The 22,921-nt window shown below is 34.0% G+C and overlaps 3 protein-coding genes across 7 annotated transcripts; 2 read left to right on the top strand and 1 right to left on the bottom strand.

Moving 5' to 3' along the window:
- Nucleotides 1-960: 960 nt before the first annotated feature.
- Nucleotides 961-7,454, bottom strand: LOC142527624 (squamosa promoter-binding-like protein 1). Its single transcript, XM_075632467.1, has 12 exons — nt 7,294-7,454; nt 6,081-7,075; nt 5,633-5,814; nt 4,529-4,686; nt 4,054-4,449; nt 3,627-3,701; nt 3,427-3,534; nt 3,136-3,253; nt 2,890-3,031; nt 2,379-2,529; nt 1,620-2,234; nt 961-1,526 (listed from the first exon to the last, which is right to left on the bottom strand). Exons 2-12 carry the CDS (start codon nt 6,665-6,667, stop codon nt 1,086-1,088), a joined length of 2,973 nt encoding a protein of 990 aa, XP_075488582.1. The 5' UTR covers nt 6,668-7,075; nt 7,294-7,454; the 3' UTR covers nt 961-1,085.
- A 3,929-nt stretch (nt 7,455-11,383) lies between these two features.
- LOC142527105 (pto-interacting protein 1-like) lies at nt 11,384-16,266 on the top strand. Of its 3 annotated transcripts, none has more exons than XM_075631819.1 (8): nt 11,384-11,571; nt 12,487-12,574; nt 13,555-13,805; nt 13,895-14,021; nt 14,489-14,762; nt 15,238-15,370; nt 15,481-15,567; nt 15,932-16,266. In XM_075631819.1, exons 2-8 carry the CDS (start codon nt 12,493-12,495, stop codon nt 16,061-16,063), a joined length of 1,086 nt encoding a protein of 361 aa, XP_075487934.1. In that variant the 5' UTR covers nt 11,384-11,571; nt 12,487-12,492; the 3' UTR covers nt 16,064-16,266. The 3 variants fall into 3 exon arrangements, with proteins under 3 accessions (XP_075487934.1, XP_075487935.1, XP_075487936.1); XM_075631820.1 differs by having other exon boundaries at nt 11,411-11,571; nt 12,480-12,574; XM_075631821.1 differs by having other exon boundaries at nt 11,420-11,571; nt 12,433-12,574.
- Nucleotides 16,267-17,919: 1,653 nt separating this feature from the next.
- LOC142527314 (putative sugar phosphate/phosphate translocator At3g17430) lies at nt 17,920-22,786 on the top strand. 3 transcript variants are annotated; one of them, XM_075632078.1, is made up of 9 exons: nt 17,920-18,308; nt 19,063-19,359; nt 19,677-19,784; nt 20,532-20,563; nt 20,670-20,720; nt 21,517-21,578; nt 21,659-22,186; nt 22,260-22,336; nt 22,387-22,786. In XM_075632078.1, exons 2-9 carry the CDS (start codon nt 19,276-19,278, stop codon nt 22,579-22,581), a joined length of 1,137 nt encoding a protein of 378 aa, XP_075488193.1. In that variant the 5' UTR covers nt 17,920-18,308; nt 19,063-19,275; the 3' UTR covers nt 22,582-22,786. The 3 variants fall into 3 exon arrangements, with proteins under 3 accessions (XP_075488193.1, XP_075488195.1, XP_075488194.1); XM_075632080.1 differs by lacking the exon at nt 19,063-19,359 and having other exon boundaries at nt 17,921-18,308; XM_075632079.1 differs by lacking the exon at nt 17,920-18,308 and having other exon boundaries at nt 19,125-19,359; nt 22,405-22,786.
- The last annotated feature ends 135 nt before the right edge of the window (nt 22,787-22,921 follow it).

The following is a 22,921-nucleotide window of genomic DNA, read 5'->3' as shown; positions in this document are numbered from 1 at the left end:
AGTGAAACAATAGATCAAATGTTAAATCCATACTTTAATTTTTTCACATCCGTTATACAATGAAAATGAATTTCAAATGACATCATTACATGAAATACTATATAAATATGTTATACGCTCATTTGAAGTTTATGTTTTTCCTTCTCTAAACAATAAAATACATTAAAATTCAATTATTTGAAATTCGTAAATCCAAACACAACTTCTATTGATTTGTTTTCGTCTCAAAATTATCCCCAACTGGTTGAAATATTATATTATGAAATAGCTACGTCTTTCAATTCGTATACTATAAAAATGATGTTGAAAAGCCACGGCATCCTCACCTAGTGGCATAATCCTCTCTTGTCTCAAGAAAATGTCAGAAGTTCCTCCTCAGCTAAAATAAAATAAAGATAAAAATTTGTGTGAGGCGGTATCACGAGTCGTATTTTGTGATACAGATATCTTATTTGTGTCATTCATGAAAAAGTATTACTTTTTATGCTAAGAGTATTATTTTTTATTGTGAATATCGATATGATTGATCCGTCACACAGATAAATATTCGTGACATCGTCTCACAAGAGACCTACTCTAATATATATATATATATATATAACAGCTTAATCATATATTAATTATTCCTTTATTTTTTAAAGAAAAACAAGTATTGCTTAAAAAATTTTATGTAGTAAACAAATGCAAAAGAAATTATTTAATTGCTCGAAGAGAAAATTACGAAAAGATATTTTCACAAGGTTTGCCGAAATAAGGGGCAGTGATGAAATCCATGCAGGACAAACCATCGATAAAAAAGTTTATATAGAATTATTGTTTACATGTTTTGGAAGTTATTGAAGAAATAGAAGATGTGAAATTAAGATAAAGACTCAAATTATATTCTATATCACATCTTCCCTTTATATTTAATTTTTGTCATATGCAGATTCCAGACACGATAGTTTCCTCTTCAACTACTTTAAAAAAATAAAGTTTTAATTAAAATATTTTTTCGAGTTCAAAGATTTATATAAAGATACATACAAGCACACTGATGGGTAATTAATTCACTTCTTACAAGATAACAAGCATTCTAAAAATGGTCACTCAGACCCAAACTTCAATAGCTCCCACCTGAAGGGATGGAAGCATGGATGAACTTCAGGTGAGCTTTTGAAGAGCAGCGCTGCACACACACAAACTGCGGCTATTGCCACCATCGACAACATTGCCGGTTTGTAAATCCTTACAGATGATCTCCAACTTCCATAACCCCCGATTTTCTGCTCACATTCACTACAACGTCGAGCTCTTTCTGTTTCGAAAGTAACCCCTGACTTGCCAAACAAACTCATGTTTCCGCTTTTCTGTTTCGTGGGTTCGGTGTTGTCTGGAATGTCCACTACAATGTGACTGTTAAGCGATTTCTTGTTCAGTTTCCGCTGAACTAGATGAATGTAAGAATAATGACCGCGGAAACATGCGTAGTCATGAGGTGTCAATCCTGTGCTGTCTTTAGCGTTCTTCCATGCGTTGATTCCCACCTGAAAACGGAAATGTGATTTCTTGAGTTTAGAAACATATATTGTTCGTAAGCCATGTCGTGCTTGTTAAAAGCATACAAAGAAGGAGCATACCGATTTGGGATCTTCAGTTAATGCATCCAATACACTCTCACGGCCATCTAGACAGGCTGCTATGTGAAGAGGAGTCAGCCCTCCTGGTCCTTTAGAATCAGGCCTAAACAAATACTGGCCCTCGTTGTCAGCATGATTCAGTTGTGGTCCTGTTTTGTTCAAAGATTCACTGGGACGGTATTCTAAGAGAAACTCTACCATAGACTTGCAATTTCTCCGGACTGCTTGGTGAAGAAGGCCGATGTCCAGCAACGCGAGTAGAATGGAAGTATGTTTCCCCGAATCAACAGTACCATCCAAGAAAATACTTAAGAGCTTTTCGACTACAGCACACCAGTCATGATCAATGGAGAAGTCGATAAGCCACCTGATACGTTCGAGAGGGAATAGATCCACTTTGAAACTGGATTCACCCAACCTACACTTCAAACGGCTTCTTTGGAGAAGCCAACCCATTTCATGTATGAAATCCAAAGCTTGGTTCCTAGCCTCTAATTTATTTGTATCTCCATCGGTGACTCCAATGATGCTCTCCAGAGTACAAATTTCTAAGCAGACATCCTTCTCTGCGACGATGAAGGGAAAGAAGCTGCTGCTGAGACCATGGTCTTCAACCTAATATAAACGAGTACAAACAAAATTTAGAACTTATGAAGGGTGAGCCGATGCATCCATTAGACTGTGATTTCACAAAACTCTTGATAAAACAAACAAAATGCATTTTTTATTTGGGCAACAAAGCATTGAATGCAACATCACCTCAATAAATCCCCTTCCAACTATATTTGGTATAGTGCAAGAGAAGTTAAGGGACAGAATCTCATCATGCTCCGCAAATGACTCTGCTCCTCCTGTTCCAGCGCAACAATTTTCCTGAGCCAGATATTTTCCATCTATTGTGCATAGTAACCTGAGACAAAAAAAAAACAAGTGAATGATATAAAATTTATTCAGGCAGTGTCCGGATAATTTATGAATTAGGATTGATAAATTTCAAATTCGTTGAATATACTTGAGCAAAAATAAATAAACTGAGTTTTTCAAATTCCAAATTTCGGTCCAATAAAATTTCTTACACGGTATTTCAAATCATTCGCAAGTATATCTCATTTCCAATCAATGAATTTTCACGTTTTTTATTTCAAATCCTCTTTTAAATTCAAATACCTCCCAAAGTCGCAGCCTTAGCTTTTCCAGAACTTCATAAAAGAATGAAGGATTCAAACAACCTCGTGTAAACCAAGATATTGATGCATGTAAAATAGAATACCTTGAAGTTACAAGAGAAAAATTGAATCCTCTGACAAAAAACTGAACATTCTCTGAGGCAGAGACAGCAATAGGACTAATACTTGATATTCTGCAGCTTTGATGATATTTTAGATGTGAGGGTGTGTCAAGAACAACCTGGCCTGTGACCAAATGGAATTTTTCAGCGCTATTGACAAGGATCGTCCATTTCTTGGTAACAGAAAATAATTTTAAACAAATAATAGGACAGAAAATGCACTTATACCGTCGTAGACAAATGAAACGTTATTCTGTACTCGAGAGTATATCCATCCAGTTTTCCAAAATGAATCGTTGGATGAATCAAGAAGCCTCCTCAAACTGGAAGATAGATCACAGTACAGCTGGAGGCCAAAATTCTAACAGTTAGATGACGTTTTCTTAAAAGCTGGGCTTATTCCCTTTTTCAAATGCTCACACAATTAACAACCAGTTTGATTATTCATGTATCTGTAGCCTCACTTGCACTCCAACTCGACTATTAACATCCAAAAACTCTGGCTGAATAAAAAATTACCTCCTCCCACATGGAATTATCCATACGCAGGTATATTGTCAGTATGACACAACCAGGTCGGATGTAGCTTTCTATCTCTGTAGGACTATTGGATAGCCAATTAAGAATCTGAAATCCATTGGGCAAATTTGAACTTCCAAACCAGAAACGCGCAAATTTAAGTCACTGAAAACATTTAACCTTGAAAGCCAGGAACAAACCTGCTGTCGCACAACAAGAGGGAAATCACTTGGATCTTTTCCAAAGAGTTTAAAAACAATCCGATCTGTGCGACTCTGCGATCAAAATGAAAATTATGTCACAATGATACCCCAACGGGAACTGGTATCTCGATGCAAAGCTACTTTAAGTTATTTCTTCCGCCCAACAATTCAAGCATTCAAAACATGGTTATCAAATAATAGTACTTGATAAAGCACAAGTTTAAGAGACACTAGAAGTTGTGGTGAGGAGAATATCACATCCTAGTTCTGGAGCTGATTGCGCAGTTTGATCGAAATGAAAGAGTATATATGTATTCTAGTTATATGAAAACATGAAGATATATGGGGCTGGGTTCTATCGTAGAAGCTTTCAATGTAGTCCTGCGGAAACATATAAAAGCTCTACAACAAATTTAGTTGAGACCTGCTCATCCCCACTGGAAGTAGATGGTGATTGGCTTGAAGTAGAACCAGAGTTCCCACTGTTCTGAGTAGGAAAAGAATTTTGAGAATCTTTATACAGCCAGAATGAGGAAGAAGGAGATACATTCCCTGTATTTTTTTCTGGGGCAACAGTGTCCTCAAGACCGTCCATGCAGTCTTGTGAATCATCATAAACATTATTTAAGTCAATGTTACTCAGTTTTATCCTTTCTGTCGGAGTATCAGAGGCACTTGCTTTGATCGAGTTGCTAGCCTTTTTGGTTAAAGCGGATGCATTGTCTGTAATTCCACCTTGAGAATTATCGGCCAGTATCCTCTTTTGTGTCAAATCAGATGCAGATACGATCACACCCTGCCCAGCATTTCTACTAAGGTCCTGAAGATAAACATTGTCAGAAAACTAACCAAAAAACGAAGAATATTCAACTCTTTGGATTCTTTGGGACCTTAGGCACCTGGTCAGTTTCCAGATATTTATCCACGTTCTGCAAATCCTGAGAAACAGGTAACAACGTAGCAGGGTTGCTTTCACCAGTTGTACCAGCAAGATTTGAAAGATTTCTTAGGAGATGAGATAGCAAACCCTGATTCTCTGTTTGATCTGAGCCATTGGCTGCAAAGTAATTGAGTGAGACAGCTCATGATGAGTCAAAAGAGGTTAAGAGAATAAAGAACATCCTGGATGAATAAATTTAACAGACAAAACAAGAAAGAAAAGAGAACTACAGAAACAGGTTTGGACATAGACAAAAAATCAACCAGGAGTAAAAAAAAACAGTGAAAGCACGGAAGCACAAGTGACAGTGTAGAACAGAAGTACCCACAGGTCCCTATAACACCCTTCTAATAGACAATCAATCACATGACTTCCAATAGTTAGCTGTGTTTGGCTCGAACGAATGTAATGAAAAAATGTCACATAAATTTTCTGGACCCTCACTGATAAATATCAAAGTCGACAATAATGGAAATAACTGAGCTTTATCAAGGTTCCAAAATCTAATTTGAACCTTAAAACACCTAGCGTGCAGATTGTAGCGATGCCAAAATTTATCTTGGCTTGACCTGAATGATAATTGTCAGACATGTAACTCATTCAGCCAATACGTATTTTGTTAAAAAGGAGAGAAAATAATAATTGCAGCATAAAAATCATCCTACTCCAGTTTGGTAATTGCACTTAAATAGTAGTTTATTTATAGATTTAAACAGGCACATGGATGCTACTCCCATGCATATAAACTCCCTTCTATCCCCATCTACTGTCTAGATAGCATAACTTAACTGAACCATGTTCCATTCTCAGAAACTTGCTTTATTTCAACTTAGTCTCGCTACAAAATATTTTTCTGCCAGGTGGGATCCGATAACTCATTAAGATTAAACAAGTATGAGTTATCCAACAAAAAAGAAACACAAAGATATACAAAGCAACTGGACTAGCATCCATGAAATGCTTCAATCAAATTTTCAAAGTAAGCTAGTTGTTTTTCACATAACGCAGTCACACGGCTAAGATAGTGCCGCATAACAAATAACTTAATAAGATAACAACTTACAATGTATATTGGAGAGTATCTTTAGAAGACTGATTAGTAAATAATTACTTCCCCGCTCATCATTAAGAGTTGCAGCATTAACAACATTCTCCGGATGAGTTTTCCTTCGCCTTTTATTGTGGCCTGCTAATCGCCTGCGACAACTCCGCTTCCCTTCATCAAACTCTTCCAGAACATGAAACCTGGAGAAAAATTAATACTATCTTAAAAATCATAATGGCATACTAACCAGTGGTTCTACTTTTACTTGGATTTATAGAAGACTTCCAAATAAATTCAGAATGCACACAGTCCAAATATACAACACAAGGCAGTATAATTCTGAGGTACATATCCAAATCAGTGAATATGGAGTGAAAAGGCAAGGAGTTAAATAGGAACTGCTGATCCTAAGGTTTATGGTTAATGCTAACAATCTTCTGTAAAAACATTGAAATGAAAGAGTGACCTGCTGCACTGCTGACAAAACCGCTGCATAACATTTCCCACCAAAGCTTTGGTAGCCTTAGAATGCACGTCACAAACTTTATGCCGTCTGTGATAATCTTTCGCATTACTCAAGTCCGCCTTACAATCCTCAACCTGGCAAACCGCGCGACTTGATGGTACTCCTGAAATTTTGGTCTTCTTACCACTCTTACCTTCTGACTTATCTGCATCCCCTTCCGTGACAGGATACACTTGTCCACCTAGCTTCAGATTAAGTGATCCACACTCTTCGTTCACCTGTTCAGTTTCAACCTCAACACCCCTCCTACGTTTTTCCAACTCAGTCCGTTCTCTCTCAATCCCATCTGACCCTGATGAGAAACTATTGGAGGCTCCGTTGTACGCCGGAATTTCTGATCCAGCCGGAAGGAACTTTTTACCTCTGCAGTCTGATGAAACAGAGTTCAGAGGAGCAGCCACAAACAAATCACCATCCCATTTCCAGTCATTCAAATCCCATTCCACGTTCTTTTTTCCCATGGCCTTCAAATCGGAAGCCACTGGACCAAAGAAATGATGCAACTTCCCACCATACTTTGCCTCCATTTATGAAAATTCAAACCACCCACAAAAGCCAAACTTCAAAAGGAGAGAAAGGAACCAGAGTTCCAAGAATCTAATTTCACAAAAACAAAGGGCAAAGATTGAATCTTTCCTATAGGTTAAGACTTAAGAGTAAGCTAATTAAACTCAATTTTCGATCGACCTCGCCACTGCCCCAGAAGTTCAACAAGAGCACAACGACACGTCCATGGATCCAAACAAGAACACCCCACGAGCCAAAATAACTCTAATCTACCATTGAGATCGACTCGGGACACCGCGTAACATACAGAAGACATCCCCCAACACTTCAACCCAAAAAGCCTTTACCTTCGATCAAATATACAAAAACCCAGTGTCCGTCCCATGAGGCCGTCTTTGTGGATATTGGGTAGTTCTTTTTTCCACTTCCTGTACAACAGATAATAAGATACGACTAAACATTCCGATAAAACCGAAACTGAGATTCGATCTGCGATGTTTCAGCTCTGACCGAAAGATCACCGGCAATTTAGAGCTCCACAACACAGAAGAGAGAGAAAAACCCAAACCGCTTTCTATCTACTATCTATTATTAGGTCAGAGAAAAATGTATATAAAAAAAATTGAATACACGATAGGACAATAACCTGCTAGTACATTAACCTTTGCCACTTGCTACTGTTGCGCGAAATTGGTGGAAAAAATTGAAGAAAATAGTCCTCAGTTGAAGAATTCCTTAGTATAAAATTTTGACCCCAGCTTCACGGAATCTACAGACCCCCACCATCCAGTTCCGTCCGCCAATCCGCTTGTCTACTATAAAATATTATTCTGCAGTAGATCAGTTAATCGAGTGACGTTAGGTTAACTCGGTATTGTTCTTAATATACATCATGCATTGCGTACGAAATATCAGTAGGTTCTGACAAACTACAAATCACTTACTTTTAAACATTAGAAATATAACTATTAACTTTTTAACTAATAATTAGAGACGATTTTACATAAAAATTCACGTGAAACCAGTTCACGGATCAATTTCGCAAGACATATCTCATATTCGATCCGACACATGAAAAATAATATTCTTTACTCCGAAAGTATTATTTTTCACTGCGAGTATGAATCGAATCGATCTGTATCACTGATACAATCTCGTAATTGTGTCACATAAACAAACAGATAAATTAGGTGCATGTCAAAATGGTACTTGGATGAAGAATGATTTGATGGGTAAATTTAAGTTGAGAAAGTTGTAAATTGTATCCAAAGAAGTGAGCAACTAAGCATGTAGGGGTGGGAGAGGACATGAAGATAGTGACTCTCAACAAATGAAAAGAGATGCCTCTCAATAATACCCAACTTCTTCTGCATCTTTCATTTTTCAATTTATCTTCAGCCAATTATGACAGCCTTCAGTGGCTCTCTTTGTTTGTTTTTTTTTCCTTCCTAAAGTTATTTCTTAAAAAATTCAATAACAAGGATGCACATGTTAATATTGCTGTTATGCACTAATATTTATTTATAAATGATATTTCCTTTTCTTTTATACGTGGTTGAAGAGTTCTGATTAATATGTTTTTAGTGAGGGTGAAGGTGTCAATTCGAATCTATTGGATCGACGCAGGCTAGTACTAAAAAGTTATTCAACTCGAATCCGAGTCCGACTGACTCGACTCAACTATTTTGATTTTATTTAGAAAAAATCAAATAAAATTCAATAAATAATAATAATGTTGTAATTTAAATATATAATAACAAAATTTTCATTATATATATGATTTAAATTTGAAAGTCTAAAAGTAGAAAATCAAAGTATATTTACTAAATCAAATTAGTAATTGTTTAAAAATATATATAATCTACGAAATAAATATTAAATTATGAAAGATTATTATATAAATATACTATTTTTTTTCAAACAACAAGATATAAAAATTTAAGAATTATTTATTAATTATTTTAAACAAATTAAAATTTGGGTCAACCCGAACCCATTGCTTTTTCGGGTCGGATATCGGGTTCAACCGGATCTGACATCATGAACCCAAAACCCCAAAAGTAAATCTAAATTTTTCGGGTCGAGTCCGATTTTGGCACCTCTAACTTTTAGGGGTATTATTGCTTTCAAAATTGAAGTACATAATGTTGTTCAAGATAAACGAATTGAATACAATTTTTTTAGAGTATAAGTTACAAATATATAATGTGATTGTTCGGATTACTGACAAGATTTAAGCATAAACCCGAGACTTCGTCTCAACTCTACTTCAATTATATGACGAACAAATACCTAAAAGGTACGAACAAGTGTGTAGGAGTGTTGAGCTTAGTTGTCTATTTCACACATAATCTAAAGAACCAACATGAAAATTAATTCATTAAAAATATAACTTGATTACTTGTTCTATGTCATAACCATTTTACGCAAGCACTCGAGTATTAGAGTCCATAATATATGTCCAATTTTTATGGATTACGAAAGAGTGTAATTATTGTAAAAATGAATATGTTGAGGTATAATAATTATTCGTACTGAGTAAACAATCAAAACATTGCGATTAAGTTGTACGATTTAAATATTTAAATTATATAATTTATTCGTGACCATGATGACGTGGTATCAAATTATTTATCATCACTATTAATACATATTTATGAATATACCAATAATCATTCGGGCGAATAAACGAATAAAATATAGAATCGGTTCAACTTCAAATGACGTCAGGTTCTATTTAAGGAGATGAGTTTTAAATCTATAGATATTGATTATAGTTTTATTGTTGATAAATCAAATATTAAATACATACATTATTTATGTAAATCAATTACACAATAGTATAATGAATTTCAAATGATATCATTATTATGTTAATTTAAAATTCATCATAATTAATTATATGAACATGCAATGATTGAATTTGAAGTTCATGTTATTGTTTATCTCTAACAAGAAAATTACATTTGAATATCATTCATCCAAATACATCTTAATTAAATCATTTTTACGTGTTAAATTTTTTTTTCTCACGTTAAACCATTTTGCAAAAATTTAGAGAGTAAAATTTAAAATATTTTTTTAATAATAATTGATGATGTTATGAATGCTATAATTATTGAAAAATTCAAGCGTATTGATAAAGATTAAAAAAATATTTTAATAGGATATGTAAGTTATAGATGAGATACAAATTTACTAAAATAATTTTTTTATGATTTTCTATTAAATAAATCAAATTTTTTTGTAATATTTTATTATGAGTATTTTTTTTAATAAAAAACACATGATAATAATAAAGTTAATTATTTTTAGCCTCTTATATTTAATAATATAGTATATACATATATGGAAACAACAAACCGTATTTTCATCTCTATCTTTTTTCAAAAGGCAAAAATTTGTGTGAGACACTCTCACATGTCGTATTTTACGAGACATATATCTTATTTGGGTCATCCATGAAAAATATTACTTTTTATGCTAAGAGTATTACTTTTTATTGTGAATATCGATAGGGTTGACCCGTCTTAATATAAAAATTCGTGAGATCGTCTCACAAGAGACCTACTATTTTCAAAATTTCTCCCATAATTATTTAATGATAACAATAATTTTTACTATTTAATAATGCAGTGGGAAATTAGAAATATCAATTTGGTTATTTTAATTAGTGTACTTAAATACCTCCATTTTATTTATATCAAAATACAGAGAATAACATTAGTATAATATTACTAACTCATTTTAAATTCAAAATACCTATTTTCTCTTCCACAGTATCCCCATGTCTTTCTTCCTCCAACTATCACATAAATTTATATAATTTTCAATAAAATCTAGTATTAAATATAAAATGAGAAAATGTGAGCAAGCCCCCTTCGAAATCCCTACCACAATTCACACATATTATTATTAGTTACGGCTACGAGGTATATGTGTTACGCGTGTAATGAATAAAATTTAATATTTTTTTCATTTTTATATTAAATGTAGTATTATTTTTAGAATATTAAATGCAGTATTTGGTGTATAATATATGTTGTCTTTTAAAATATAATTCTCATGCTAAAAAAATTAAAGAACTAATATAATATATAATATCAGCGAATGATAAATAGCTTAAAAAATCCCATTTTTTAAATCAATTTATATAGCAAAAAATCCAATTGATTAAATTAACAAATTTTTATCCAAAGTATATTTCATCAACTTGATTCATGATATAAAATTCAAGTGTATAGAGTAACATAGTATAAAAATTGCTAGTATTAAATGAAAAACAAATAAAAAAGATGAAATAACATATATACTTTTAAAAATATTTTGAACGAATTCATCCATGAAAAATGAAAACATAATCAATAATTTACCAGGGAAACTAAATAAATTGGATATTTTTTTTGTATGGAAATTATTAGAATGATTTATAGAGTAATAAATTTTTTGAATATAAACATATTTACTTACTTTTCTAATTCTTGAAATTAGCAAACAATGCAGCTCAGCCGCTGCTTCTGTAATCTGGATTACTGAGTCCGAACAATTATTTATATAAAATATACAAAATGGAATTAAGAATATTATATATTTGAGAAAAACAAAGTGAAAAGATAGTAGTTGACTGATCATCTAGCCTGCAAATTTTTTAATTTGTTTTTATTTTTGCACAACACGTTCAAATATCAATTTTGATCATAATTGCGTCAAAAAAAAATTAATTCACCATAATTTATATAGGCCCAAATAAACAAAAAAGAAGAAGTCAAAACTGTTCTTGAATTACTTACTGATCAGACTGCATTTGTTTTGTTTTTTTTTTTACAAGAAGTGGGTTCTTTTGCTGATTGCTTTTACAACAAGATTTTGCCTGTTGCGATTATCTTTTCTTTGTTGTGGGTTCATCGATTACGGCCGGTATAAGGTAATAAACCGGGAAAGCTTGGATCTTTTTACTTATAGGATTTGTATTTTTCATTTATTATTTTTAGTCTAAAGTTTCACTCAGTTCTTCTGTATTCTTCATGTCTTGGAATTGTTGGGTGATTTTGTCTGTCATTTGCTGAACACATGCGATTAAAGTATGGAATTCTTGAGGTTCCTTCAAACAGGAGCTGGAAAGCGGTGGTATCTGGTGATAGATTCACGTTTGACTAGAAATTGGAGGCGACGAATTTTTTGATTGTGTTCGGACAGTTTCTCTACTTGTTTACTTTCTCAATTTATTTACTGGCTTTTGACAAACTTGAATTGTTTAAACCGATTCTTCAATTTTATGGTGAAGAATGGAGATTTACTAAGTTTCTTGTAGCTGAGAAACTAGAAGCAGATACTTTGGTTCTACTTGCTACCATAGCCTCACAATACAATGCCTTCTATCGAGTTGTAAAAGTGGCAAAGAAACCTACTTCGAACATCAGACTTGGTGTTAGAACCATTCATTGACACGAAATGTCTTCTTGTTATTGCACTTGTTTCATTAAATTTTTAAAATCCGATCGAGTTGGCCTTATTGATAGCCGAATTTGGTTGCATAAAACATGGAGTGGCACTCTCTCCATGTCAGTACCATTACAATGGAATTGCTTCTTGAAGATTTTTATTGTTGTTAATTTTTTGTGAATAAATTGAGGACCAATACAATAACTCATGAGTCATGAGGCATATGAGTATCCAAATGCTCGCTGATGTTGCTTATATTCCCTCAAGGATACTCTATTTCCTTTGCCTCATATTTTCATGGTTTTCTCTTTCTATCTCCTTGGTGATTGTTGATGTTCCATAGAGACACTTTCCTCTTATGTCGCCTTCTGATGGATTTTCTAATCGACGTTTTCAGCAAAACATGAGCTGTTTCAGCTGTTGCGGGGAAGATGACTTGCATAGAGCTGCTGATAATGGGCCATACAGGACAACCCTTTCAGCAGGTGAGTGTTCTTTCCTGTTCAGTTTTCAAGGTTTTATGAAGTAATTGCCACATTTACTTTTTACATGTTGGATGAATCGGAATTGAAAAATTAACTTATCTTTATGACGCATGGGTACTCCTTGTATCCGCACACCGTGTCAATACTATCAAATACAAATACTTGATGATACATGTTGCATACTTGCATGTGATTCTACTGAAGTATCTGTGAGTTAAAATAAAAAGGAAAACCTTAGAATGTTGCTTGTGTAATGACAAAGTACTCTACCTTGAATGTGTCTAATTGTAGTAACTAATAATTTTAAAAAGGTTTATTGTTTTTTGTTAAATAGCTGCTAGAAATTCTTAAGAAAACTATTTTTTTTAAAATAAAAATCTAGATTCTTTATTTGAATTCATAGATGACATGATATATCAAAAACTACAAATCTCGTTTTATTAGATTATCGGTGTAAAAGTTGGTGATGATAATGTTTTAATGAATTTAGACAATAATCATTTTATTGCAAAACAATATGCTAATTGGTTGTATTTAATAATGTTGTATTTCTATGTTTGCATTTTATCATTTTTGCAACTTGTGAATTCTGAATTTGTTTTTATTGTGCTTGATAATGTCCGTTGTTAATATACTCCCACATTTATATGGTCTTGTAGCCATGTCATCGTATCCGTCTTGGTGCAACGAAGCATATTATTGAAATAGCTTATTAAACTTAGTAATTTACTGGTCTATTGCTTCATCCTCTATCTTTAGCTTCAATGAATAAATATCCAAGAAAAGAAACACAATAATATTTTTTCTTATTGTAGTTTGAATGTACCTAAATTCGTGATTGTAATATGGAGGTCAAACATTCTTTCAGCATATTTTTTTCTGTTGGTGGACCCTTCTCTCTTCTCTGGCTGTATTTCTTTATTAATCATCTGCAGATATCCAATTTTACCACTATGAAATTCAATCGAGATTTTCTGCAGGCAACCCCGCTGGTTATCGAGCTGCAGAAGTGGCAACAAAGGATAAACCAACCATTAGCATGCAGCCGATTTCTGTCCCTACCATTTCAGTTGATGAATTGAAGGACATAACAGATAATTTTGGTTTAAAGTCTTTGATTGGCGAGGGATCATATGGACGGGTGCACCATGGCATCTTGAAAAGTCAACGTGCCGCGGCAATAAAAAAGTTAGACTCTAGCAAACAGCCAGACCAAGAATTTTTAGCTCAGGTTTTGCCATAAGACATGATGCTTGTTGATTTAGCTGAATTGATGGCACTTTCAAGAAAGGTTATGCCATTTAATATATGCTTTTTCAGATTTCTTTGGTTTCTAGACTAAAGCACGAAAATGTGGTTGAGCTTCTTGGTTATTGTGTGGATGGTGGTCTCCGTGTCCTGGCTTATGAGTATGCTCCTAACGGATCATTGCACGACATTCTTCATGGTGAATTTATCTTCTTCTGCTAAATTTTTTAAAACAATTGATCTTCTTAATTTGATGATGATATTATTTAACAATTGGTAATGGCTACAAAGTTTAAAGTCTTTGGCTGTGTACATCATTGTCGACCTTCTGGCTATATGTCTTGAAGAATTTAGATGCCGAGTTGACGTCTAATGATGCATAAATTCATGTTATAATCTTTACTTTCATTAACATGGTACTGTGTGTGATACAAAATAATTGACCTTTCGACGGAATGATCTTGATTTTCCTATTTATAGCTGTAAATTTTTTTGCAGTGGAAAAATATCCTTTCATATACTGGCTTCTTAGTTTATGACGTGCAGTGTGCCAGCAAGTATAGGAAGAATACATTATATAATTCATAACTTTGTATTGCTTGTCTGACTACATAATCATTGAGATAATATGAATTGTATTTACTTTTATTTGCATTGTTAATGCAGGACGGAAAGGCGTAAGAGGAGCACAGCCAGGTCCAGTTTTGTCATGGGCCCAGAGGGTTAAAATTGCTGTTGGAGCTGCAAAAGGACTGGAATACTTGCACGAGAAGGCACAGCCTCACATGATTCATCGCGATATAAAGTCCAGCAATGTATTACTGTTCAATGATGACGTTGCTAAGATTGCTGATTTTGATTTATCAAATCAAGGCCCTAACATGACAGCTCGGCTTCATTCCACTCGCGTCCTTGGGACTTTTGGTTATCATGCCCCTGAGTATGTTGTTTGTCAAGTTTTTACTAGATGCAAACATACCTAGTTCTTATGCACACTGACTAGCCTTTTCCAATATGTATTCCAATCTTTGGACATAGACAACGAATTTTGAATGATGCGCTTTTGGACAGACAAACTCGATTTATAAAAAGTGCCTCGTCTTTTTTAAAATATATATAATATTTGGCTGGGCCTTTTTCTCTTAAAAAGCATTTAAAATCCAAATCAAAAGCCCAAAAAATGTGACTTTAGGATTTTTGTTCACCTTCTCTTCATAAAAAAAAATTATAATTTCTCACGGCGGTATCCAAACACTGCTTGTAAATTTTTGTAGGATAAAGCACTTTCAGAAAATTGTTTTTATAAAGCGTTCTTAAGCTAAATGTTTCTATGCCTAAATGGTTAATCTGGTCACAAATAAACACACAGATTTGTTATTTAATATTATCTTTGACTTGTTTTATTTTGGTGGTAGATACGCGATGACTGGGCAACTAAGTTCAAAAAGCGATGTATATAGCTTTGGTGTGGTACTTCTTGAACTTTTGACTGGACGTAAGCCAGTTGATAATACGCTACCTAGGACGCAGCAGAGTCTTGTGACATGGGTATGCCACGGCATTTTCTTAGTGATTATTTTCTGAATGTGATTGGTTTGATTTGTTTCCATGTGTGTTCTTTACTGCAATTTATTGGCTTCTGAAATTATTTGAATTAGGCCACACCACAGCTTAGGGAAGACAAGGTAAAGCAGTGTGTTGACGCGAGACTGAATGGAGAGTACCCTCCAAAGGCAGTCGCAAAGGTAAGTTGACACATGTTTCCTAGTTTAGAGCGTCATGAATTTGATCGCTACGACGACTGTTGAAAAAACAAAAATTTCCTGAGAAGCAAGGATGCACCTCTTGACACGACTTTAAGTAGTTTTCCACAAAGATCTATATCCATGACATAATACCCGCCGATATGGTTCAAACAACACTTGTAATTAGTGTTAGTTTAGAAATAAAAATATCACCTCTTCTTAGTTTTACAGGTGACAATATAACTTGATAATCTTAAGAGAACTTTCTGATAGCCAATACATAATAAATTCAGAATATATTTTTTGATATATAACTAGTATTGTTATAAAATCGCATCATGTATTATTTGGTTAACACATGCAGATGGCTGCAGTTGCTGCCTTGTGTGTGCAATATGAAGCGGATTTCCGCCCAAACATGAGCATTGTAGTGAATGCTCTCCAACCTCTGCTGAATACTCGACCTGGACCTCGTGCCAAAACACCTAGCGTGTGAAATTCATCGAATCTGTTGTAATCATGCCTTTATCTCTTAGATATTTTGCTGCATATGTATCCACGGGTAGGCAAGCCGAACTTTTATAAGTAAAATATTATGGTAATGTGATTAACGAATAAACAAGAGTGACAGGAGTATAGTGCAACACAAAGTTTTCAAAATTCGGCTCACAGTTTTGTGTGTAAATTATAAAGTTTGCTCCAACACCTCGACACACATCTTCAATTATTTTGCGGTCATAGTTTTCTCACTGATATCAAAATCTCAAATTCGAGACGACATCTAGATTTCGAAACTAGTTTGTAACTTGTAATAATGGATTATGATTGATGATTATAACGTGTTATAAAAGTTTTAGAGTACAAGATAATCAATTCATTTAGATGTCAGTTGAAATTTTAGTAAAATAATATATCATAAAACGGAAAATTTTGGCCACACTAGGTTTTTGGGTGCTTTCACACTCCTTAATAACTAGTGTCCATTTGGGCCAATGGTGAAAGTCATTTTTCCATTTTCGGACAACAAATAAACAAGTATTTTTTATGTTCTGGAGTTCATACCTTTGATTAGAAATAGAAGCAGATGTCTGCTTTCCGATGGATGTAAGAGTTGTCAAAATGGCCAGATATCAACTACCGTATGGATGTAGAGTTATCAAATTAGCATGTCTAGTCGATGGATTGAGTTAACGATTTTATTACATGTCTCGCCAAATGATGGGTTACGACGAGTCTGTTTTATTAATTATATATATTAATAAAATGTTAAAATTTTAATGTAAATTATACGTAGTTCAGTGGATAGAATCATTGATACTTGTGGTTTAGGTTATGAGGTTCAATTTTTACTGAGATCATTTTTTTTTATTTTTTTATTTTTCAATTTATTTTTTAATTTATAGATCAAAATTACAGTGTAGTCCCTCACTATTTCTTATAATTATATTTTGATCTTCATTTAAATATAAATCAAATAAATTATAAAAAATATTATACAAGCACGCAACGCGTGCGTCGGATGTACTGGTATAAATAAACGTGAGGGGTTGTCACGTCCTATGGAATAGGCAGATAATATCACAACTCACCCAAATGACGAGTCAGATTGCTGCGTTGATCTTTCTCACAACTATAAATGATGTTTTAAAAAGTTTTTTTTTTATTTTTGAAATGATTGAAAATTATATGTTAAGCAATATTGTATATATAAAAACTATTTTTCAAAATTAATTAAAAAAGAAAATAATTAGTAAGACTTACAAGTTACAATGGAAAAAATTATAAAGCTTATATATATATATTATATATATATTAATATATATATTAAATATGGGAACTATAAATAGAAAAAAAAATAACATCTACAAATAAACAGTTATAAATTGCAATACTACAAAATTCTAATTATAATAATCTTGATAGATATGGATTACACTATTTTTTTTAGAATTATGGATTATACTAACTTAAAATATAAAAATTGTAATAAAAATAAATGTCACATCGAAATTCGAGCAAAATATGAAACGAAACTATTTTAATTAGTAAAAGATATAAATAGTATCTGAAATTAATGCTCCCCACATTAAAAAAATAATACAAAACTTCCATTGGACGGTGTCATATGTAATTTTGTGTGACAATTAATCTATAAAAAAATAATATTTTTTAAAATATGAAATCAGTCGAACGGTCTTGTAAATATAAATTCGTGAGATCGTATCACGTAAAAATGACTTCTATTATCTCATTTTATTAAAAATGACATTTTTAATCTCTTTTTTTTTTCATTTTTAAAAACAAATAAAAAGCAACCTCCCAAATAGCACCATATTGAGTTAGCTTTACAAATAATTGAAATTCTGAAGATGAATGAAACCGATGTAATTAATACTATGAAAACGAAAAAGTTGATAGGCAATTACTCTGTAATTACTGGGAGTTTTTATTAATAGGAGGGATGGTTTGCTAGGATGGAGGCTAGAAGCACGCTAATCCGGAGTTGTGATTGATTACTCGACATTTATGGCTCTGCTGCCGATTGCTAGCTCATCCACTGCCTCTGACGCTGTATCTTCTGTCGAATCTAACAATCTACTCGCAATATCTCCGCCCTTTTACCCCCTCTTCTAATTCACCATTCTACACAGGATACATCCACACACATCTGGTGAATGTGTGACCCGGACATTTTTACTGTTTCTTGATCTTGAGGTGGTGTTTGCTTAGCGATATATGAGGTTATACTCGGAACCCATCTCCCCTTTTCTTTTGATTTTCGTTGTATAGTTCAAGATTTAATCTTTGCAGTTTTTTTTATTTTTGTAGTGTGCGTGTGTGCCTTTGTATTCGTGGAGAAAGATTCAGTTGTTTTCCTCGATTTGATCCACGTGATTTGATTTTTAGTTATTTTCTTTCATTATCGTGTGCAATGTACTGCTAAGGTTTGTGGCTGATATAAGAGGGTAAGAGCTTTTGGGGATAAACTGCTGAGGTTGAGAAACGCGAAACTAGTTGTCTTATAGCTATGCCTAATGCATCACCATTTATTCATTTTAACTTATGCCCTGCAGTTTGAATGTATAATGATAGCACTGAACAGAAATAAGCATAGATTACAGGATAAAAGCATCCGATAATCAATCTAGTAAAGCCTGAGTAAATAACAGCAGTTTATGAACGAATCTCGATATCATGTGGGCGTTATTTTTCCAGATATTGCTGTAGTGATGCAACTCGAGACTGCTCTGATTGTCTTAATTCTTCACCATCCATTCACGAGTATTAGTTCTTTTCGCATGTTCAGAAATTAGATGATTGAATGCGTTGCAAGGACATATATTATCTGTGAAATCGTGCATCGTGATATTGTGTACATTTTCTTTCTCAATCATGATACTACATTTAATTTTTAATCTCCTTCATTGTCTTTCTCAGCATACTCCCTGCGGGATACTTTTTTTCCCTTGATTTCTTTGGACAAGTTTGAGGCAGGGAGCAATTTGAGGATTGGGATCTGTTTCAACTGGACAAAGTCTGATGCAAATCCGTGATACCATGAAAATTGCCCATGATTGTGGAACTACTACCTGATCTTTCTTCTGATATCCTCATTTCTGGTTGAGTATGCTAGAGATCACCTGTTATTATTGCTAAGTGGAGCTTGATCCTTCTGAGGACCCCGTGCGCCAGAAAACCGCAGTTAAAATGATAAATAGATCTTTAATCTTAACATATTTCTACCTTCTAATCTACATTACACTTTCATCTGGAGTTATTTTATATAACAAGGTACTAGATTTTGTCTTTCATTTCTGACACTCGGCTCTTTCCCTTGTGTAAAATATGTGCAATGTTCTATTTCTATGATCAAATGATCAACACCGACATCAGTATACAACTTTTGAGTTAAAGTGACGTCTACTCTCATGTTGAGCTATTTAAAAGTGTGTTGCAATTCACTGCGGTCTAGCATTTGACGATTGGTTGATTCATACTTTTTTTAGCAAGTTCTTAGTTGCTTATCTTGCCTCATTTTCATTCATAATTTGTTCATGCTTTCTCCTGGTTGCTGTTGATATGAACTGACATTGACTTTTTATTTGCAGTGGGTTCTTTCTCCGAAATACTTCAACTTTCCTTTTCCAATAACACTTACTATGATACATATGGGATTCTCTGGCGCAGTGTCATTTTTCCTTATTCGTGTCTTCAAGGTACATCTACCTGCCGTGTATTAGCTATAAAAAATTTATCTTAACATCATTTGGTTTCACCAAATCAGCTGTGCCGTGAGAATAACGTGCTAATTGATATCTTACGTATATTTATTTAAAACCCACAAGGCATGTGCCTGGACTCGGAGTCCTAACATGCATTTTTTGTTCTTAAGGCACCTTTTAAATCCTCCTCAAATGTAACATTTATTTTTGCTTTTGCACTATTAGGTATGTTGTTAAGTGGTATGGTAAGTTTATATTGGATATCATACCGTTAACATAATTTTCTTGGTACTACTGCATTTTAGAATATTACTCATTAGCACGGGCTCACTTTGACAAGGCATATGCTTCTATTTTTTTCTCTTCATTGCAACTCTTACTTTCTTGAGTCCTTACATTGTTGCAGGCATTTAATTATGCATCTGCTGTGATTTATGTTATGATTCCAGTGCAAGGGGAGCCAAAGTAGGAAAGTTTGATTTGATATGTGTACACACACTTATTTCCGCATTTATCATGATTATGTCTTTACTGCATTGGACATGATTCAATTGGACACAATATTATCAATCTTTAAAGTATGTTCTTTCAAAGTTGATTGGCTAGTGCTGTGGAGATCTGTGTCCTAGTCTATCAACCCATCACAAAATGCTGGAAACTCCTCAGAATAGCGATTTTCGAATGAAGAATTAATTTTTATATTTATCTTACTTAACATGATCTTGACCGAATTTTCTGCAGGTCGTGTCTCCAGTTAAAATGACTTTCCGCATGTATGAGGGTTACTCCACTTATTTTATTATGATTTTTTTCTATATTGATTTTCTGGTCCTATAAATAATTCTTCCTGTCTTCTTATTCTCCCTTCTTGGGTTGCAGATATGCATCCTGTGTGATCCCAATTAGTGCTTTCTTCGCATCAAGTCTTTGGTATGTACTTAACAGTGACCATTTAGAATTCTAAATCAATTTAACATCCAAAACATGTCAAATGAGGAAATTCGATCCTCATAAATGAAGGAATTGTTTGAGAACAGAATAGAGAATGTGAGAAATTGGGACACCAAATATGAGGAGTAAAGAAAGGCATTAATTATTGAAGTGCAGGGAGTTAATGCATAGCATAATGGTCCATGTAAAGTGCCATATACAGTGAACTTCTGGGGAATAATGAAAGTTTTTTGTTTCCTTATGTAAACGATCTGATATGGATGAGTAAATGCTGTATAAAGTCGAGGTGAACTTTTGTCGTTAAACATAATGCTCTGATTCCTATGATTCTTAGCTCGACTTTGTCAGCTTCAGAATTTTATTAATTGGTTTTGTTAGGATTTTTACTTTTCTGTTACCCTGCATCATGGAGTTGGGATGTGCTTTTTAGCTCGGTCAAAAATTTTTCACTGGTGAAATAACAATTCATGCCATATCAGTGAGGCTGCACTAGTGAAACATATGAAAGACTGTTTTTCGTAAGAAAAATATTTGGGCTGGATTCTCACTTTTCTCTTATAATGTGTTCAAGAGCATCAAAAGCATAGAAAAAGGCACGAGAAACAGAGAGGGATTGAAAGGAAACTCGTGCTTTTCATGTAAAAGGTTTTCCCACATCACAAATTTATTTACCCTGATGCATCTCCAAAGAGTGTCAAGTTTCTTGACAGTGCAGAGGCTGATATCAATTATTCATCAAAACTATAGCACTAACGACTGTTCCTTTTTTCCACAGGTTTGGTAACACTGCTTACTTGCATATATCAGTGGCTTTCATTCAGATGCTTAAGGCCCTTAGTAAGCAAAACTACAACACATCGATGATTTGATATTATTATAATGTTTTTTGAATCTAAGAAAAAATTTATCCTTGGCAGTGCCTGTGGCAACATTTACTGTGGCTGTTTTGTGCGGTACCGACAAACTTAGATTGGACGTGTTTTTAAACATGGTTTTGGTCAGTGTTGGAGTTGTCGTTTCCTCCTATGGGGAAATTCATTTTAATGTGATCGGCACAGTTTATCAGGTTACAGGCATATTTGCGGAAGCTCTGAGACTGGTTTTGACTCAAGTCCTTCTACAGAAGAAGGGCTTGACGCTAAACCCCATCACAAGCTTATACTACATCGCTCCATGCAGTTTTATATTTTTGTTTGTCCCTTGGTACTTCCTGGAGCAACCTGGGATGGAAGTATCTCAAATTCAGTTTAATATGTGGATCTTCTTTTCCAATGCCGTTTGCGCTCTACTGTTGAACTTCTCAATCTTCTTAGCGATAGGTAGAACTGGTGCAGTGACGGTTCGAGTTGCCGGTGTTCTGAAGGACTGGATACTTATAGCCCTTTCAACACTGATTTTCCCAGAATCGACTATCACTGGTCTTAACATTATTGGCTACGGCATTGGTAAATATTTCACCGTTGCACTAATTCATCCCTGTGATGGCCTCTCATTTCAACTAATAAACTTTTCATACAGCGCTTTGTGGGGTTGTCTTGTACAACTATTTGAAGGTCAAGGAGTCTTCTCAAAACATTCCTGAAAGGATCGCTAAGGTAACATTGAATAAAAAACACAACATTTTATCTACTGTATGCTAGCTTAGGTTCCTTGTTTGGTTCAGGATTGGGTGTTGGAAAAGAAGTCATCCGATGTATACAGAACAGATAGTGGCAGCATTGGTGAATCAAATAACGATGTTGTAATAGATGAGGAGGCGCCCTTGATTGCTCTCACGCCATCGTCCAGGCTATCTCATATCGGAAGAACTCAAATGCAGCAAAGTAGCCGTAATGTATGAACCAGTACCACTCAATTTTTTACACGTGTCAAAATACATACTTCTTACAGTCTATTTTCGATAATTTTGATTGTAAATTCGATCAGTTTTAACTGGTAGCCGTTGGTTGATGCACATACATTGCATGTCACATCATCATGAGTCAACTCTAACTTTTATAAGGTGACAAATTTATTCGAGGCATTATCATATTGATCTATATAAATTGTGTGCGCATGTTTCATTTAAAATTGGAGGAAATTCACCATCGCTTATACCATTAGCAACCCGAAAATGACACAACGAAAGGGAAAAAGAATCAACCAAATAAACAAGATTGGCGTGTTCATTTGTTCTTGTA

The sequence above is a fragment of the Primulina tabacum genome, chromosome 15, assembly GCF_025594145.1.
Source record: "Primulina tabacum isolate GXHZ01 chromosome 15, ASM2559414v2, whole genome shotgun sequence".
Classification (NCBI taxonomy): Eukaryota; Viridiplantae; Streptophyta; class Magnoliopsida; order Lamiales; family Gesneriaceae; genus Primulina; species Primulina tabacum.
The sequence above is the reverse complement of the archived record's forward strand: the minus strand, read 5'-3'. Positions and strand labels throughout refer to the sequence as shown.

What these genes read in the sequence shown, in the direction of transcription:
- LOC142527624 (XM_075632467.1), bottom strand. Translation starts at nt 6,667, where the DNA reads ATGGAGGCAAAGTATGGTGGGAAGTTGCATCATTTCTTTGGTCCAGTG. An exon ending in GATACTCTCCAATATACATT is followed by an intron (nt 4,687 to 5,632) that starts GTAAGTTGTTAT and finishes ATTACTTTGCAG; the next exon opens with CCAATGGCTCAGATCAAACA. An exon ending in CTCTTGTTGTGCGACAGCAG is followed by an intron (nt 3,535 to 3,626) that starts GTTTGTTCCTGG and finishes AATGGATTTCAG; the next exon opens with ATTCTTAATTGGCTATCCAA.
- LOC142527105 (XM_075631821.1), top strand. Translation starts at nt 12,448, where the DNA reads ATGTCGCCTTCTGATGGATTTTCTAATCGACGTTTTCAGCAAAACATG. An exon ending in CAGGACAACCCTTTCAGCAG is followed by an intron (nt 12,575 to 13,554) that starts GTGAGTGTTCTT and finishes GATTTTCTGCAG; the next exon opens with GCAACCCCGCTGGTTATCGA. An exon ending in CTCCAAAGGCAGTCGCAAAG is followed by an intron (nt 15,568 to 15,931) that starts GTAAGTTGACAC and finishes TAACACATGCAG; the next exon opens with ATGGCTGCAGTTGCTGCCTT.
- LOC142527314 (XM_075632078.1), top strand. Translation starts at nt 19,276, where the DNA reads ATGATAAATAGATCTTTAATCTTAACATATTTCTACCTTCTAATCTAC. An exon ending in TCCTTATTCGTGTCTTCAAG is followed by an intron (nt 19,785 to 20,531) that starts GTACATCTACCT and finishes AATTTTCTGCAG; the next exon opens with GTCGTGTCTCCAGTTAAAAT. An exon ending in TTCCTGAAAGGATCGCTAAG is followed by an intron (nt 22,337 to 22,386) that starts GTAACATTGAAT and finishes ATGCTAGCTTAG; the next exon opens with GTTCCTTGTTTGGTTCAGGA.